At 40.5% G+C, this 19,029-nt stretch overlaps 3 protein-coding genes, 1 long non-coding RNA gene and 1 pseudogene across 5 annotated transcripts in view; 3 read left to right on the forward strand and 2 right to left on the reverse strand.

Annotated features, from left to right (window-relative positions):
* The window catches only part of LOC146482091 (P2X purinoceptor 7-like), a 431,550-nt pseudogene that overhangs the window by 81,955 nt on the left and 330,566 nt on the right, over nucleotides 1-19,029 (forward strand).
* LOC146482097 (uncharacterized) lies at nucleotides 3,434-5,905 on the forward strand. The gene is made up of 2 exons (XM_085107377.1): nucleotides 3,434-4,595; nucleotides 4,931-5,905. Exons 1-2 carry the CDS (start codon nucleotides 3,679-3,681, stop codon nucleotides 5,430-5,432), a joined length of 1,419 nt encoding a protein of 472 aa, XP_084963503.1. The 5' UTR covers nucleotides 3,434-3,678; the 3' UTR covers nucleotides 5,433-5,905.
* LOC146482098 (uncharacterized) lies at nucleotides 6,034-7,615 on the reverse strand. The gene is made up of 4 exons (XM_085107378.1): nucleotides 7,264-7,615; nucleotides 7,077-7,191; nucleotides 6,612-6,746; nucleotides 6,034-6,487 (listed from the first exon to the last, which is right to left on the reverse strand). Exons 1-4 carry the CDS (start codon nucleotides 7,362-7,364, stop codon nucleotides 6,413-6,415), a joined length of 426 nt encoding a protein of 141 aa, XP_084963504.1. The 5' UTR covers nucleotides 7,365-7,615; the 3' UTR covers nucleotides 6,034-6,412.
* LOC146482099 (uncharacterized) overlaps nucleotides 7,927-19,029 on the reverse strand; it is a 52,559-nt gene continuing 41,456 nt past the window's right edge. For both annotated transcript variants that reach the window (XR_014864164.1, XR_014864163.1), the window contains exon 6: nucleotides 7,927-8,039. This is a non-coding gene — a long non-coding RNA (uncharacterized LOC146482099). The remainder of the gene's footprint in view (nucleotides 8,040-19,029) is intronic.
* Nucleotides 11,944-15,002, forward strand: LOC146482100 (uncharacterized). The gene is made up of 2 exons (XM_085107376.1): nucleotides 11,944-12,656; nucleotides 12,786-15,002. Exons 1-2 carry the CDS (start codon nucleotides 12,311-12,313, stop codon nucleotides 14,486-14,488), a joined length of 2,049 nt encoding a protein of 682 aa, XP_084963502.1. The 5' UTR covers nucleotides 11,944-12,310; the 3' UTR covers nucleotides 14,489-15,002.

Raw genomic sequence — 19,029 nt, forward strand, 5'->3', positions numbered from 1 at the left:
CTGCGTATTCTCCAGCAGACAGAGAAAACACTGTTTCTGATTCAATATACATTAGTTGCTCATCGTTAAGGTCCAATTCAGATGCAGTAAATTCTACGTGTTCACTGGCTGAAATGTCACCATTGACACTGCTTGACTAAGACTGAGTTCTGCCACCTCGAATGAAAATTAATATAAAACGTATTACACATACTTTGTTGTACATATAGGAAATTAGATCAACTGTCATCGCTTTGGAATGGACATAAGGCAATAAAGCAAAAATTCCAGAATGTTGTTGTCTAGAAACCACAGCTAGCCCAAATTGCTGACCTAACCTGCTGGGCCTGGTTTTTCAAAGGATAGGTTACTGGCTTCTAGGGGGGGAAGGGAGGGGTACCTTTGCAGAAAAGGTACAGCTGGTCTCTTGGTCCCTCCTGTATAACATCTACCCTGCCTTCCATATTGTGTCAACCATGCACTTTTATTTATGTTTGTTCCATTATAGTCTATCCTGTAGTCACTCTTTTGAGGGCTGAAATTGGACAAGGAATGTACTGGCAAAGCTTGGATAGAACCCACTGTCTGCTTTGTCAACTTCGTCCTTGCCTTCAAACTTCACTTCACACCTCTCTACACAAATCATTTCTTCAGCGTCTTTTACGGACAATTTTTATTTTGTTACCGTGGCGCCACTTCTTTTGGTTGTTTTTCTGCTTGGTCTTTTCTTTTTATGTCATATATTTCGTTTTCAACTACCACGGCAATCAGACCCCATAACCACTGAAACAGCGTTATCACTGATTACTCCATCTTCACTACCAGATTCTTCTTCACCTCCACTATCATCACTGCCAGACATTACTCGACCACCGCCAACGCCCCTTCAACTGCCTCCCGAAGATTTACCAACTTACCAGAACACTAGGACACTTTACCGATTGCAACGTTACACTGACATTTTTTATCTTTTTAAGTTGATGTTATTTTTATACACTAAGGCCTGGTTTTCATGCGGTTGTTTTCAAGGGCTTGTTGTTTATCTTTCGTGAATTTTTTTGTTTATATCTTGTCTGCTGGCTTTCTCGGGTTGCCTTAGCCACAAGACAACAAAAAACTGTGTCCAAAGAAATCGAATAAGTAGAATAACGACCTTTTCTAACTATCAAAAATAATTAATATTTTTTAAACGATAAACAAGAAGTGGAAAAAATAATGTTAATGTAACGTATGTTAAGTAATTTATCATATGTCATGTAGTTGGTAGTTCACAGCCGTTCGCGATAAAAAGAAAAAACTAGCAGAAAAAAGGCTTAAGTGTAAAAACAAGAACAACAACAACACAATTTAGACCATTTTTTTTTAAATGACAGTTCCTTTAAGGTACCTGCCCAGGCTAATTTTGGTCATTTTAAATGCAAAACACTGTTCATAGTATGTCCCTGGATACGTTAAAAGCTTCAAAATATTAATGACAAACTTAAATGGTACACCAAAAAAAACCTTTTTTGTGTGTCAGAGACCTCCTTGTGGGATTTTTGAGTTAATCATTAACCTATGCCTAAAATTATAATTTGCATCTTTCTCCGTAATAGTTCAAAGAAATCTAAAAGCAAAAACGTGCATATATAAAGATAAATAAAAGTAAGTTTTCTGTGGTTGGGGAAGACCTTAGTTGGAAAATCCTTGAAATTATTGCAGTAGGACTAAAAATTAACTTCCAGGGACTGGAACATTTCGTCATTTGCATGAACGTCTTCCCCCAACCACACGTTTCTTTGTTATTACCTTACGAAAGATCCTGCCAAGTTTGGGGGAAAACGGGCTTTTCGTTGATTCATAAAAACAGAAATTTGCCATTCCATTTATGACATTTTCTGCATAAAAGGCACGTGGAAAGGAAAACTTGAAGCAAATATCAATAAAACAGTGGCTAAAATGCTTGGTTCCGATTTTTGCCGCCATATTGAATTGATTTCCGCTGATCAATAGGCCTGAAGACGTAGGTTAGCCTCTTTCTACCCTCTCCCACCCTGCCTGAAGTTGTTTTCTTGATCGGTTGCTAAGGAACATCATGCTGGGGCCAATCACAGCATGCATCATATCCGGTAATGCAAGTTGAGCAATTCGTAATATGGGACCGAAGAAGCTATCGAAACGCGAACGAAAGAAATTACTAAAAGAAAAAGCTCAAAAAGCAGTGAAAATAAGAGGAGTTGGAGTGGGAAGTAGACAAAAGTTTGCTTTGGCAGCTAACTGGAGGGAAGAGCCATACAAGAGCAGTGATCGTGAGCGAGGTGTTCGCAAAAGACTGAGCTTTGTCAGTCCTGGGAAAACGAAGTACTGGTCACAAAAAAGTGTTGAGAAAGAATTGGTTTCTCGTAACCTAGAGGATTGTCTTTATGACAAATCGGCAAGTTCTACAGAGGATAACTCAGATGGTGATGATGAAGACTACTGTGAGGGCGATAGAGATGCGAAAAAGCGAAAGCTTCAGTCATCTGATGAGCCGGATGAGTCATCAGACAAGAACAAAGGCTGTCTGGAAATCGAGAGGCGATTGTTTGTCTGCGAGTCCACACAACTTATGGATATGGTGGAACAAATAAATGCCACGTCTCAGTGTTCAACTCCTGAATGCAATGGTACGTAAATTCATTTATTTGATTGAGTAGTGAGCCAAATTTTTCTCCGTGACATAACTTCTACGCATGCATACTAGCTCATACTTTACAAATAGTAAGTAAAGACTTCCACAATGCAAGCCATTCAAACAATAGTCTGATTTTATCCATGCTTGTTTGCAAAACCTATATAAATGTGTAAATCCTCACTCACTGCTGAGTTTACTCTGTTATATTTATGTACTGCTATGGTACATTTGCTTCTTGTAGGACTTGTAATCTTTTACTCATCATTATATGGCTGTGTGTTATCTAAAGAGCTCACTTGAATGGTTAATTTTAGTTCAGGTGAAAAGACCAGTATTTTGTTCTACACTCCTCATTTTCCATTATTATACATACATTCAGTTGCTCCCTGAAAGGGCTTTTTAGCACCAATATAGTATTACCATATCAAACAATTTATCTGAGAAATAAAACAATTCACCTGAGATCGAAAATAATGAAATAAACTATGTTACTTTTCTACAAGATCAAAGAAAGCTTATCAAGGTTTACCTCACTGAAAGAACCTGCGAACTTTTTTTTTTTCGCTATTGTTTACTTGGCTCTATTATTTCAGACTTTTTGTTTTGTTTGTGTTATGTAAACAGTGAGTTCAACAGGTTCTCAAGTGTACACCAACGATGAGCCACTAATTACCAGCTGGTTTTGTTTTATACACTAATAGGGAGAACTACATTCTTTCAACAGGTTTTCTTGTTGTGGCAAAAGTTGAACCAACAGGTCTTGGGGGGTCCATGAATGTTACATTTGCATCGATGGATGCAAACTGCGTACTGTGAACTTTTGTGGTTCAGCCCTTGTTGAAGGCTCAAAGCGGACAGTTGTGGGACTTGCTCTGGCTGTAGCATTTTTTATAACTGGTCATGGCTATGCCAAATTTTCCAGAACATTAAGGCAGTGTCTTGGCATTAGCTGCATTTCGAAGAACCCATACTATGAAACCATAAAGCTGGTATATCCTAAAGTCACGGAGATTTTGAATGGTATGTGAGATGAAGAGAAAGAAAGGATGAAAGAAATGAACAATGGCGAGTTGGGCAGTTGGAAGAGGGCAGTGGTGACATCAGATGGTGTATGGCATACAAGGGGCCATTTCAGCAAAAATGGCTCCTTTATCATTAAGAATTACTTGACAGGTGGTTTGCTGTGGTATGGCCATAAGTGTATGCGGGGTAAAGATGGTGTTTTGGAGGATGAATTGTTTGAGGGGATGGCCAAGTCCATGGAGGGTATACTTGCAGAGGAGTGCTACAAGGAGGCAAGGGATGAGGGCTGTAAAGTGGAGGTTGTTTGGCAGGATGAAGATTCGAGCGCAGCCCTGGCAGTGAGCAAGTTCCATAAAGAAGGAAAAGTGTACAAGTGTGGTGGGCATGTTGGAAGAGCCCACTACAACAAGCTGAAAGAGGTCTCAAAGAAAAAAGTGTTTTCTGCTGATATCAAGAGGAAATATAAAGAGAAGTTCCCCCAAGTGGAAAGTGTTGTGTGCAAGTGTGAAAAACACAAAGCTGGATGTGGGTGTCTCAGGGACAACTTCCTGACAAATGCCCGCGTAAATCATTTCTGCTGCCTTCAACAGTGCAGTACTCCCCAAGAGTATGCAAGGAGATTGAGAGCTCTAGGAGAATATCATTCCAGGGACATCCATGAGTGGGATGGGGGTGAGTGTGGATTTCACCCAAAAATTGTATGTTCCTGTAAGAAATGTAAAGAAGATGAAGAACTGCAATGTCAGGGGAAACCCTACAAGACAAAGAACCCTCTTACCTGTGACTACCACTGGTTGCAATATCGCATTGAGTGTGAGCGCCGTGCAGAAGATGCAGATAGGGTGATCCATCCAACCATGGGGAGAGGCCATTCCAACTTGTGCGAGGCACATTTTACTGTCCTGCCTGACTACCGTGCTAAGGATCAAAATCTTTGTAGGTAAGTAAAAGAGTCCCAAGCTCATATTCGGATGATTATATGGGTTACTATCACAACCTTCAATTGAAATAATTAGCATGGAAAAAATCTTTTGCTCTTCATAGGTCTAAGCTGAATTTTTTTTTTGCTGGATGATACCTTTTTAAATTCAAGGTCCAATTTGATGTTGAAAATCTGGAAAATGTCCGGGCTTGCATGATCAGTTATTAGTTGAAGGTTTTCATGCAATAATTCTCAAGGCAACTAATGATACCAATTTATCCCTTCAAGGTAAATTGTAAAGGGAATCTATAAGTGTATAAGTCATCAATTGGGTAATTATTCTTTTTTCTTAGATTACACTACATTACTTCAACCAACTGCGGTTTCTGCCAAGGAAACATGTCCTGGTGCTATAAAGTCAGGGGGCGGAACTACCACTGGGTGATTGACCTTTATGAGATGCTGAACCTGCCTGTCATCCCTGCAGTAATTGAGGCCCTTCAGAAGGCAGCAGTGGATCGCATGAAAGAGATTGAGAAGGGAAAGACAGACCACAGGAAGAAGACACGAATCCAGATGAAAGTGGCCCGGGCTGAGGATCAAGAGGCTAGGAAGAAGTGGGTGAAGCAGCAAGTAGTCCGTCATACATATGGAATCGACCAAGAAGATGATGATGCTGAGGAAGATGAGGTGGATCCTGCACTTATTGTAGCAGCAAGGGCTGCCATGGAAGAGACAGAGGAGGATGATGGGGCCATACTGGTAATCAGTGGGAGAACCTGCCGATGTGGCTCCAAAACACACAAAAGAGTATCCCATTCAGACTGTCCCTTGAACCCCAAAAATAAAAACTAATGAAGGTTTTTATGAAAAGGAGGGACTTCATCATTCTTGCATGTTTCAGTCGGAAGGGATTTTTTTCGCATAAATTCCAATCCTAGTTTTGACTTCAGAGTTTCCTTTGCTGCATCTGACATGGTTGCAATTGAAAATAGACTTTATTTATTTACTTCGAGCTTTTGTATAAGATATGACATAGCATATAAAAAACATTGAAATATTATGTAAAAAAAATTTTTCTCTCATGGAATAATTACATATTTTTCTTGGGTTACATTTTTCATTAAATTAATAAAGCTTGATCATTTCATCTATCACATAAATAGTATTGCTTCAATAATAGCTTTTTAAGTTTTATTGCAGACCGGAATAGAATTTGACATTTTAAAATATGTGTCTGGGATCTACACATTTCATCTGTAAATTGATTCAATTTTCACATTTGTATGGTTTGAAATACTGGGTGGATACTCAAACATTATTTTGGAGTTGAGTCATGTTTTTCTGTTTGATATCTTCTTGACTATTCTATCATAATTATTCTTGATATAGAGGGTAGCCATAGAAACACCTGACTACAGCTGTAACAAACAAACATTGATGTATTATGCAAAACAAATTTTCTCTCATGGAAAAATTACATATTTTTCTTGGGTTACATTTTTCATAATATTAATAAAGTTTGATCATTTCATCTATTACATAAAATTAATAATATTGCTTCAATAATAGCTTTTTAAGTTTTATTGCAGACCTGAATATAATTTGACATTTTAAAATATGTGTCTGGGATCTACACATTTCATCTGTAAATTGATTCGATTTTCACATTTGTATGGTTTGAAATACTGGATGGATACTCAAACATTATTTTGGAGTTGAGTCATGTTTTTCTGTTTGATATCTTCTTGATTATTCTATCACATTATTCTTGATATAAAGGGTAGCCATAGAAACACCTGACTTTTTTTGACCAGAAAATTTCATGCAGTTATTTAGGTTTTGCTAGCTTTTCTTTTTGCTGGGGGCCATTTTGCAGCACCAAGGTCTGATACGTTCACCTTGTAGACCTGAAAGCATAAAATGATATTGTATGAGTTTCTGTACTTTCAATTATCCTTTTCTTACCGAACTGATCCAACGTATTGAGAGGCTAAACATAATACATGTAATTCAAATTACTAATTATCTCACCTTTTCATGGGTTGGATCTGGTCGGTCTACTAGTCTGCCTGGGATTATTTCCCTCACAACCCTCTTCAGGGAGGGAGGGAACACATAAGTGGGCTTATCCCCAACATGGGCCCCTAATGTCTGTTTGCTTCCAAACTAGAATGGAGAAAGAAAGAAAAAACATACCAGAGGTGTTGGAATTGCGATTACAAATACTGTAATTATGTTAGAACGAACACTTGCAATTGCCAAAGGACAACAATGAAATTCCCTAACTTGGAAATTCCACGACTACAACTCAAAAAATCCACAATTTAAGCACCAAAAAGAGGGAATTACTGCCTTGTATTTGTTCACAAAATGAGTTGTAATTGTAATTACATAGAAACGGAAAGCAGGCGTTGAACAACAATGACATGTAATCACTTCAGGTCAATGGTATGAATCATCAAGCATGAATTCTCAACCTTGAAAGTTACAACCTACCCATAACTTTGCCCATAAAAGTCTGTAAATTCGTGAGCGGGCATCCTCTGCCTTTTCATCTGCCTTCAAGGAAAAGTTCTCCAGCAGGGAAATTAATCCCTCTGGCACGTTGAAACTGAAACAAATCACAAAATTCAGTACAAGAAAAGTATTTTAAGCGCAAAAAGCTCAGAAGAGATTAACCTACCCATTTCGTGTAAACTCGGCTCGAAAAGCCTCAAATGCGGCTTCTTTGGATGCTTCTTTGAGAGCTGTACGAGAAGAATCTGCTACCGACTGTGCCGCCATCTTGTTTAGTTCACACTCCTCCAGAGGAAAACCGCTGTCCGCAAATTGAGGACTCGTGTTTTTTCTTAGTAACCGACCCAGATCCTTTGTCGGTCAATGGAGTCAACTTCCGGTAAAAAACGCAATCTTTGGCAAGCCATAAATCATTTAGAGATGTTTCATTGGAAACAAAAGCACATTTTTTGCATATTAGGCACCATAAGTTATAACCTGGCTAAAAAGTATCCAGATCTGAAAACATGAAAATTGGCCTGGGCTGGTACCTTAAGTGTTTGACAAGCCTATAGACTTTCCGGTAACAAAACTACAGTGCTGTTAATATCCACGAAAACCAAGTCATTGCTGTCTTATCCTGCAGGACTTGGCATCATGCTAGCACCATCTTAAAAGCAACATTTGATGTGGTTCTTTACCTCACGTCGCTGCATCCTTTAAAGCTTTTTCGATTTTGTATGGAGCCTTCTTATGCCTCTGGAAATGTTTAAGTCACTGGATTTTTTGTTAATGTTTTATGATTTGAGCCTTCTTGCGCCTCTGGAAATGCAAAGATGTGGTTGTTTACCTCGCATCGCTGCATTCTTTACAGGTTTTTTAATTTTGTATTGGGCGCTTTTTTAAATGCTTCTGTCACTAGGATTTTTGTTGATGAGGACACGGCCATGATACTAGCATCATCTGAAAAAGCAACATTTTAATTTATGATATCTTTCAGTCAGTACGAGAAGTGTGTGCGGTCAATTTTAAAGGCCGTATGTTATTGCACAGCCTGGTAAATTTTAAAACCTTCAGGGTGTTATCGTTGTTTGATTTGTTCTTTGGTGAAAGTCTAATGCCAAAGTAGGCTACAATGAGTAGGGTGGCTCCTATGATACCCACACCTTTGAGTGGTTAATACGGATGTTCTTCAAATGGAAAAACGTCTGGGGGACCTATAGCCGTGGCACTTGAAAACCAAAATTTTGATTAATTTCTTTATTGTTATTTATTTCTTATTTACGTAAAGCACATAAAAGAGCGCTTTGTTGTTGTGTCTCGAAAGTATTTGGCATTTCAAAACCATGCGTTTCTAAATAAGTTTTGTAGAGCGAAGGGTCATTGAGGTTAAAATTAAAATCCGTATGCAGACAAGGTTTCTTGTTGGACGTTTTCTTTATTACTGCTTGCATAATCAAACTTTTAAAAACTGTTAAAAAAAAGTCACACCTCTCAATAACTTTACTTGTAAATTTAATGGGTTAGAGAATTTCATCAGCATCAACTCTTTTCATCTCCTGAAATTCCATAACTTTGTTGGCCTCTACATTAGCCGCATAAGCCATATTCAATTGACTCAGCAGGTAAACCGTGGGATTTCTCTGTCATTCCAAATTCCTCACCATCTCATACGTATAGTTCATTTAACCAAAATAAGTTTCCATAGCACATGCTAATTTTGACAAACCAGTTTGTTACCTTATTGGCCTTTGCCGTAAACAACAACACTTTATTAAAGACAGAGAGTTACAAGTTAGGCATATACCTACCCGTAAATAGCTAAAAAAAGCCAGTCGAGGCGGGTAGGTATGCCTATTAAACTATATGCAAATAAATTTTTGTGTTTACAAATTGGAATTATTAACAAAATTTACAGAGCAACAGCAGCAACTAAACTATAACCTAAATAACTAGCAAACAAATAAGTGAATATACAGCGAGTGGTTTGGTCAACTTTTCATTGGTTTTTTTTCTACCTACGTGCGTGACATTTCCTTGAATGACAAAATTTTGCATTCACTATTTTTCGTTTAAAAAGCAATCGATCTGATAATACATGTTTTTTTACTTTTGTTTCAAGAACTTAGGTTTTAATCAGTCTCTTTAGAAGATTAGGTCATCGTCAGCAAAACCACTTTAAACCGCGAAAATTTATTTTGTAACTCTACGCAGAAGGCGGTAATTTCATTCCTTTTCAAGGAAAAACGATATTTTGTGCCTTGTTGCGAAAGAAATCGGGCTATTTGTATACTTGTACTTAGCAAGAAGGAAGCTTAAGGCATATAGAACAGGAAGAAGGAGCAAAAAGAAAAGAAAAGCGAATCTTGCTTATTAGGTACTCCAGAATGCTGTAGAAAACATGCCATAATCTCTGCTATAGCTGAAATATTGTTGTTGTTTAATAGCTGTACTTGATTTAATATGTTTCGCCATCGGATTTGTTGTTGTTCTCTGTACCGTAAAGCTCACCGCCTTTTTCAGGCTGTTGATGTGGCTTTTTGAAAACTTTAAACATTCAGATTAGATGCTAAAACTACACTTTAATCGTAGGAGGATTGTGCCGCAAACTTAAACGGTTAATTTTAGCAGTTTCGAAAGCACTTTTTTAACGGATGTTTTGGTTTCAAAAAAAAGAAAAAAAAAAACGACTGTCCTCGTGTTGAACCAGTCCACAAAAAATGTAATCGACTCCGGTCCTGGTTCAGCGCGTCAATCGCTTGCGCCAACGAAGCAACAACAATAAAAGCGCTTTAATTGTACCGACACATTACTTGTATCAGCTCGAACAGCGAGCGGCTAATCCGACGCTTCGCTGACTTTATTGTTCAGCATTTCTTTTGTTTCTCGTTAAACAAAAGATCTCCAAAAGATGCTGCTAGGAAAACTGAGTTTTATTGCATACGTTTTTTCTAGAAAACGAAGAGCAAACCAACGAAAAACAATACAGGGCAACGTTTGTTGACTAGAACGAAGCCCACATGCAAAAATTGAGACAAATCCGAAAAAAACAGCCCAACATTCGACATAAGGTGGTTATGCATCCAGCCTTTCATTTTATACATGATGTCAGAAGTGATGAAATTCACCTCTGGGACAAAGAAACACAGCCTAGCTTTGAGGCTATGGTTTGTGCGGACTGCGATTTGATTTATGCAGCTGAAGTAATCGAGAAATCGATCATTTCCCTCCAAATAGAAAAGGATGGCATTGGTCTCAAGGGCACCAATCTCCGGGAGATTATTCCTTACGGAACTACATGGCGAAAAGTGAACAGTGTGTCATAGTAATGGCAATCCGTTTATTTCCCATGCCCAAGGGATAAGTAAGACCAAGGTATAAGTCGTGGAGCTTGATGACCAGCCTTGTATACTCACAAGATTTGGTACAGACGTCCTGTACACAAACCAGAAGAAGGCCTCTATATGGCAACTCTGTGCTAATGGTGAAGAATTGCGTTTGTTTGCAGGCTCTGGCAAAGGAGACAGAATTACTGATGGCCCTGTCAAAGCAAGTCGCTTTAAGCAGCCAGTAGGCATCTGTACCGAGTTCCAAAGTGTTGTGTACATTTCTGACGCTCAGACAAACTCAATCAATATCTGCAGCAGGTTAAAGGAATGCGCAAACTTTCTCAAAGCAATTGGCTGCCTGTATGAAGCCTTTTCTGTGCATAACAAAGGTGCACATTATACTGTAAGGTCAGCAAACGCTTCGGAAGAGTGATACGTTTTACCAATCATCTGCTTTAGTGACCAATCCAAGGGACTGTTTAAGGGGACTGAGCACATTGACTTCTAGTTATTAAAAATTCGTCTTCTAAAGATATTAAATGAAATGTAATGCTGGTTTGAATTAAGATGAAAAATCGGGTGTCCCAAGCTCGTTTTCGGGGTATTTCATTTTGTAAACTAGCATCTTGACGAATTTTACACAAAATTACCAAAAAGCATGCTTTGTTTATGTAAAACATTTAAGTGCTTTGCCGTGTTCAGGTTTCTTCATTGCCTATATTTTTAGTTGCCATAACTCAGCAGTATTTGTGCGTGCACGTGCGTACTTAGTTCCATAGGCAGCATAACGTGGTCAGTCCCCTTAACAGCGCAACTTCGAGACCTTTTGCACAGAACTGCGTCAATTAGAAGTCCTTTACAAAGTCATGGGAGTCATTGATACTCGTCAGAATGCATGATCCAGATACTCGCAATAAAGGTCAGTTATAATAATACACTATATATTATTACCAGTGAAATGATCTTACATAGATTAATATCGACGTACATGTTTATCAGAATACATAAGGTCACATTTCTAATGGATCGGAATGCCGGACCTACAGTCTTGATGACGGCATGTTCCACATTTGTAACTGCGGTTTCGGTATTTTAGCAAATTTCTGTGCGGTTTTGCGGTTTTCAGATCCCCCTTACTCCCCCCTCTGATGATGGATGTGCTGACCAGGAGAGAGAACAACCTTTCCAGCCGGTTGAAGTTGTGGGGGTGGTTGAAAAAGACAGCACTCTTAACAGGCCCAAGATTCTGATAGGCCAAATCCATTCTTTCATTGGATCTGCTGATGTTTCTCTCCTTTTGTCCAAAAACATTTCAACTGGCTTATACAAACTTGAACTCACTGGCAACTGATGGATAGAAGGCCAAGACAATCTGGTGCCTGTCAAACTTAAGGCAGCGAAAAATCCGCCAGAAGTGTACCAGCTCTGCACTTCTCATCAAATCCACATGCCTGTCATGGAGAAATAGGAAGGAAGTCTTCCCTTGCTTAAGGGGGCCCTCTGGTTGAAATTTCGAAAATTTGAAAAATTTTTGAGAATTTTTTTTTTTAGAGTAATATCTACTAAATCTATTTAGATTTGGAATATGCTTTTTATTTTTACATAAATTCTCTTGCGGAGTAAAAAACGCAGTTGTTTTGAAGTTTGTTTTTCCGTTGCCATGGTAACCTATTGTAAACAATAGCTTTTTCCCCAATCTTCTAGTCTTAAAATGTAAAAGCAACACTCAATTCCATAGTCCTGAGGTCCCCTACATCCTGTAGTTCATTCCAGATTCCTGGATGTCATTTTGGAGGCCTGGATGCAAAGCACTAGCAATCTCAAACAAGGTCGCCATTTTCCACTCGCATGTGTTAGTTTACAGTTTATATACAGTATTTTATGTCGTTCAAAACAAGGTAAATTATGCCGAAGCTAGGGAAAAAACAGTCTGTTTTGAAGAAAGGTAAACCAAAGAGGCGAAAAGGATTTAAAGGTGTTCAAAAACAAGCAAAAACAGCGAGACACGCTACGAGAGAGCGAAATGTGAACATCACGTTTGTTGGTGAAGATGATGTGGTGAGCGAAATGATTCCACCACCAACAGTGCCGGCTTCTTCTCTAAAACTTGGCGCTTGTGTAGCTGATGCCTCTTCCTCGGATGAAAGTATACTGGAGGACTTAGAAACTGCTCAAGGATATCGCCTGGTATCGATGGAAAGTTTAAGAAAATTTGTGAAGAGAATTCACACTCATACACCATGTGCCTCAGGTGAGCTTGTAGAAATTTCTACATAATGTTATAGTTAGGAAGCAAAACGTGAAAATGAATTTGTAATCCACTAATTATGAAGGTTTAAACAAGAAAATGATAAATTATCTCCTTTAATTTACCTTGTAGGTGAAATTGAAGTATTAGATAGCACAGTGAACAGAATGAGGATGAGCAGCTCAATCTTTGTCAAGTGTGACTGTGGCATGACAGAGTTCCTCGGCACTGGTGATCATCCCTCCAACGACACCATCCCAAGGACAATTCAAGGCAAAGATTTGAATAGGCGGATAGTTTATGGTGCTTTTGAGATGGGAGTTGGAAAAGAAGGTATTTCTAAACTGTGTGAAATGCTCAACATGCCATTCAGTATGTCACTTTCAACCTGGTATGACCATGAAGAGGCACTAAGCAAGGCTCACGAGGAGGTAGTACAGGAACAATTAGCGCTAAACAAAGCTGAGGCAATAGAAGAAGAAGGCATCACTGATGCTGATGACCAAACAGTAATTAGTATTCCAGTAAGTTTTGATGGCTCATGGTCAAAACGAGGTTACACTGCCAATCATTGTGTTGGATTTGTTATTTCGGCTGCAACTGGCAAGGTACTTGACCTGGAAGTTATTTCCAAAACCTGTGGCTTGTGTGTACAAAAGAAAGCAAGTTTGACTGAAGAGCAATTTGAAGATTGGTTCCAGACCCATCAGTGTAAAGGCTCTTACAAAGGATCCAGCCCAAGTATGGAGATGGAATGTGCGAAAAGGCTGTGGGGAAGAAGTGAGTGTGATTTCATCAGATACACATGGATGATTTCGGATGGAGACTCAAAGGCCTATAATGCAGTTTGGAGCATTTATGGTGCCTGTGACACTTGCCACCATTATGAAAACCTCCAAAGTACTGACAAAGAATATGTCAACTGGAAAAGTTCAGAGAATTTCAAGAAGTGGGAAGAGGATCATCTGGCTGGAACTGCAGGTTGTGACAGGGTCATGAAACTTGACTGTATTGGCCATGTCCAAAGGAGGCTTGGAAAAGCTCTGTATGAGTTTCAAAAATCCTCAGTCAAATTAGATGATGGAAAGCCAATGAAGGGGAGGAATGGAAGACTGACGAAGGCTGCCATAGAAAAACTGAAAAAGTATTATGGCAAGGCAATTCGCAACAATTTAAAGAAAGACATCACAACTACTGAAGAGAGGGACCAGGCTGTGCAACTTATGAAGACTGCAATTCTTGCAGGTTTGTTTCACTGCCTAAAACTGCCAGATAAAGAAAGACACAAGTATTGTCCATCAAATTCATGGTGTAAATACAAGAAAGGGCTACCTTGCCCCGACAAGCCATACCATCTTGACAGCGTGTTCAAGGAACATCTCATCAAGATTTATGACCGGCTTACAGATTCTGCTCTGCTTGCCAGATGTTTGCCTGGATATACCCAGAATGCTAATGACTCCATCAACTCACTGGTCTGGAACAAATGTCCAAAACACAAGTGGCATGGGAATAGGAGAGTGCAGTTGGCTGCTTCTTCAGCTGCCTTACATTTCAGTGGTGGTGCCTCCGCAAAGCATGCTATCATGGGCAAGGTTGGGCTAAGTGTGGGTGAGAGTGCCAAGAAAGAAGCAAGGAGAAGGGATTCAGAGAGAGTTAAGCAGGCAGAGAAGAGAGTGCAAGATTTGCACAAGAAATACAGAGTTGCTCGGAGACAAGCCAAACAGCGTGATGAAGACCTAAGGATCCATCGCGAGGATGTTACGTATGCAGCTGGGGCTTTCAATGAACTTGGACCCTGCAATGAACCCAAAAGGAAGAAAAAGGCAAAGTAGAACAAGACAAGACTTTGAACATATCCATTTGAACACATTTTTGCCAACATATTGTGTTTTGTTGTGGAAAACTAACTTGAAGTCATGTTTCTAGGCATTAATTACTTTAAATTCCATTTTCTGAAAATATGCATTTTTCGTGCATTTTTGGCTGCCCCCTTAAATTTTTCAAGTTGTATTTGTGCAGACATCACCAAATTTGGCACAAATATTTTTGACATGACATACTATAAACCTATTGAGCCAAATTCCATTTCACTAAAAATAACTGGAGATTTGACAAGTTGATTTTTATTTCAAGTGCTTTGGTTGCCATGGTGACACAAATAGTCGAAACCCGATTTCGCTCAATAGGTTTGTAGTGTTTCTTAATTAGATCAATGAGGCTTAAAACCAGCTCAATTAGATGTATTTTGTTCTTTTTATTTGAGGGGGCAGAAGACAGCTTGAAAATTGATATAATCTTTGTTGTTGTTAATAATTAACTAAGAATACACAAATATGGTCAAGTTCACTCACAAGTTGGTACATAGAGTCAAACACTTGCTTCATACCAAATTTCAGCAGTCTACCACAAATGGGGGGGATGCTATGACTATTTTAGTAATGACCTATTTTATTGATGGTTTTCAACCAGAGGGCCCCCTTAAAAGAATATTGATTTTGTTATCTTTCTTTAAGGTGGTACTATACAAAAAAAATCGCATTTCTTCGTAAAAAATCTTGCAAAGTTATTTTGTTCGTTTTGACCTGTTTAGGCTTTTGTTTTTCTACCCCTGAAGTCTTTTTGTGAATATTACTCTAGCATATAGTGATAAAAAGCACTTTTCGAAGAGCTGTTGATTCATTGCTATGGTAACGCGTTTGTTTACGCATCACTTTGGGCCTTAAAATGGCCATTTTCCGGGGGCAGAAGAGAGCGTTTGGTGCCGAAAATGATCTGCAGGGAGACTCGGGCCTGGGACATAATATTTAAGTCTTACATGAAGTAGTAGCCGTAAACACGCGACCATTTTGGAATTCCAAAGTAGTAAATTCACGAGTAATCACAAGCTCAACGTCCAAAATGTTAAAATTTCTCCCTCAGAGACATAAGAAGCGTAAATTCTACCGGCAGCGATTCCTTCCCTCAACACTGTGCGTTCCGGACACAATGCCGGTAAGTCACAAGGTCAACTTGACCACAACACACGTATCACTAATCCGCAAGAATGGCCTCATTTGCATGTCCTATTTGGTCTTGCCAGAAAAAAGTTCAAAGACCTGACTACTTCTGAATTCGTCTATGGTTATTTAGACATTGTTAATTCTGAGCCACCGGAAAAACAAGCCCTCATGACGCGACATTTGATGTCTTTAATGCGCCTCGCTTCGAAGTATAATTAGCCCGCTGTTCTTTCCTTTCATGCCGCCATATAAGATTTCATCGAGGCCGACCTTGCCGAATGGGGCGACGACTTCAGTGAGATTGAACGATTCAAAATAACCAAATCTCAGCGCCTTCCCACCACAACACCGTCCCCACATATCGCCACACCCCCTGGTCCCAACAACCGCTCACGCTTCTATTGCCGCAAATGGAATCGCACTGGCACTTGTAACAACACCAGTCACCAGCTGGGAGTGGAGCATATCTGCGCTTATTGCAAACTCTCAGATCATACTATTGCATCTTGTCCTACTCGACCGCCGCCTTCTTCAAACCGTTCCACACCTCCTACATCTGATTGACTAGTCAACTCTCCGAATCCTCCTGACCTAACACTATTATCCCCGGAACATCCGCTTGCCCCGTTAACTTCGTCGAAAGTCTCGTCCCTTTCCGTTTTGCCGTCTGGTCAGCTTTCGCTCTCCAGTGCCTGTTCGTCACTGCCGTTGTTTGCCACATCCTCTGTTCCAAGTCGTCAAACCCCAACGCCTTCGGCGCTCGTGTTCCCATTCTTTCAAAATTGAATATTCCTTAGTGGAAATCTGCTCTTGACAATTACTCCAATACTGTAGTGGCCAATTTTCTCGCATTTGGTTGGCCTATCAACTTCCACTCAAGTTTCTCTCCTACACCTTCCACGTCTAACCACTCCTCCACAGTCCGTTTTCCCGATGCTCTTGACTCCTTCATCGCAGCTGAAATTTCACATGGGGCTACCGCTGGACCCTTTTACCACAATCCTTTCCCAACACACCTCCAAACCTCACCGCTTCAAACTGTCCCTAAAGATGACTGTAAACGTCGAGTTGTTTTGGATTTGAGCTTCCCCCCCGGTGCCTCCGTTAATAATGGCATTCCAAAAGACTCTTTTCTGGACGAACCTTTTCATCTTTCCCTTCCCTGTTCTGCCGACTTCGCCGACCTCATCATCAGCAAGGGCCCTGGATGCTTCCTGTTTAAAAAGTATTTGAAGCGCGCATATCGTCAAATTCCTGTTGATCCTAAGGACTACATTTTTCTCGGTTACCAATGGAACGATTTTCTATATTTTGATTTGGTTCTTCCCTTTGGTTTGCATTCAGCCAACCTCGCATGCCAACGCACTACCAATGCGATTGCTCACGTTTTCTATTCCGGTTATTATCACCAGTGCGTGAATTACATCGATGACTTAGGTGGCGTAGAGGCCTCTCACGCCGACACTCTTGTCGCCTTCCAGGATCGGAAAAACCTTTTCAACAGCTTGGGCCTGGAATCATCCCCAGAAAAGGATTGTCCTCCTTCAACTAGGATGGTTTTCTTTGGCCTCATATATGACACTGTTACTATGACCCTGGAAGTTCCTAATGACTAGTTGTCACGTACCTCTGAGCTTATCCGTCATTGGCTTAGTTCCCCCCGGGCCACAAAATCTGATTTACAGTCACTCATTGGCAAACTTTCCTACATTTGCGCCTCTATCAGCCCCGGAAAAATCTTCATGCAGCGAATGCTTTACGAACTCCGTTGGCTCCCCCACAAATCTTCCCACTTCACGCCCAGTTCAGCTCTCCTTGCAGATCTACGCTGGTGGAACGAGTTTCTTCCTATTTACAATGGAGTCTCTCTACTACGATCCCACCTGTGGATCTATATGACTCTTCGTTTCTGCACCAACGCCTGCATTTCCGGTATTGGCGGCTTTTTCGACGGCCGTTTTTTCCACTCCTCTTATCCACCTTTCATCAACACAGCTTCGCTGCCCATCGCTTCTCTTGAAATGTTGGCTGTCATCGTCAGTCTCAAACTGTGGTCCGCAGACCTGCGCAGCCAGCGGATTTTAGTCCGTACCGACCATCAAGACACTGAACTTGCCATAAACACTGGACGCTCACGCGTCCCTTTTGTTCAATCGTGTTTTCGGGAACTTTGGTTTTACGCTTCCCGCTTTGATTTCGAGCTTCGCGCCCTTCATATCCCGGGTCACCAGAACACCATCGCTGATTCTATGAGTCGCTGGGACAGTGATCTCAAATTTCATCGGACCTTTTTCGAGGCAGCTCAGTTTCATTACAACACCTTAACAGAATATGTTTGCTCTTTTGATGTTTCGTTTTGACTGCCAGTGGTAATCACCTCTTCGTTCTTTCGTTTTTCAGGTTACCACCTATGCGATTTACAGCATCATGTTCGTCAAATTCAAGACTTCACCCTATCAGCAGCCACCAAGCGAAACTATCACTCCATCTGGAACACCTACCTTAAGTTCTGTGATTTCTACACTCTTCAACCCTTCCCCGCTTCCCCATCTACAATCACCGCTTTCATCACTCTAGTCAGCTTCTCTTTTAAATCCCACCACACCATCAACAATTATCTCAGCGCCCTACGGCATCTTCACGTTTTCTGCCCCTTGGACGCTTCAGCCTTCGACGACATTCATGTCAAACTGACACAGAAAGGTCTAAAGAAGTCCATGATTCGCATTCCCCACCGCAAAGCACCTCTCACGCCGTCAATTTTGTTACAGTTCCACGCCCTCCTTAACCTGCGCAATTCTGCCCATTTAGCTTTGTGGTCCGCCCTTCTGGTTGGTTTCTTCACCTTTTTTCACACAGCCAATCTCGTTCCTCAAACGTTCGACAGTTTCTCTCCACAACAAGCATTATCTAGAGGCAGCGTCAACTTCAACACTTCCGGCGCCTTTCTCACAGTCACCAAGACCAAAACTCAGCAAGCAGGTGATACGGCCCTTGTTGTTCCAGTTCCTCGCATTCCCGGATCGCCTCTCTGCCCCACAACTGCCCTGAAATTATTACTCAGGATGGTCCCCGCCCCTGACGCCTGTCCTCTCTTCACATTCGCTTCCACCGCAAACCAAATCACCTGTATTACAGCGAAGTCTCTCAACGATGGTATTAAGCATTTAGTATCCCTTATCTCTTTGGATCCACTGGAATTTTCTGGTCACAGTCTTCGTCAAGGCGGCGCCACATTCGCCTTCAAGTGCAGTATCCCAGCAGAGCTTATTAAACTTCAAGGAGACTGGCGATCTGACACTTACATGTTGTATTTATCATTGTCTTTAGCAGACAGACTCGTTCTCACGCAGGTCCTAGCTGAGCACGTTCAA

This window comes from Pavona decussata, unplaced genomic scaffold (genome assembly GCF_977016875.1).
Source record: "Pavona decussata unplaced genomic scaffold, jaPavDecu1.1 SCAFFOLD_47, whole genome shotgun sequence".
NCBI lineage: Eukaryota > Metazoa > Cnidaria > Anthozoa > Scleractinia > Agariciidae > Pavona > Pavona decussata.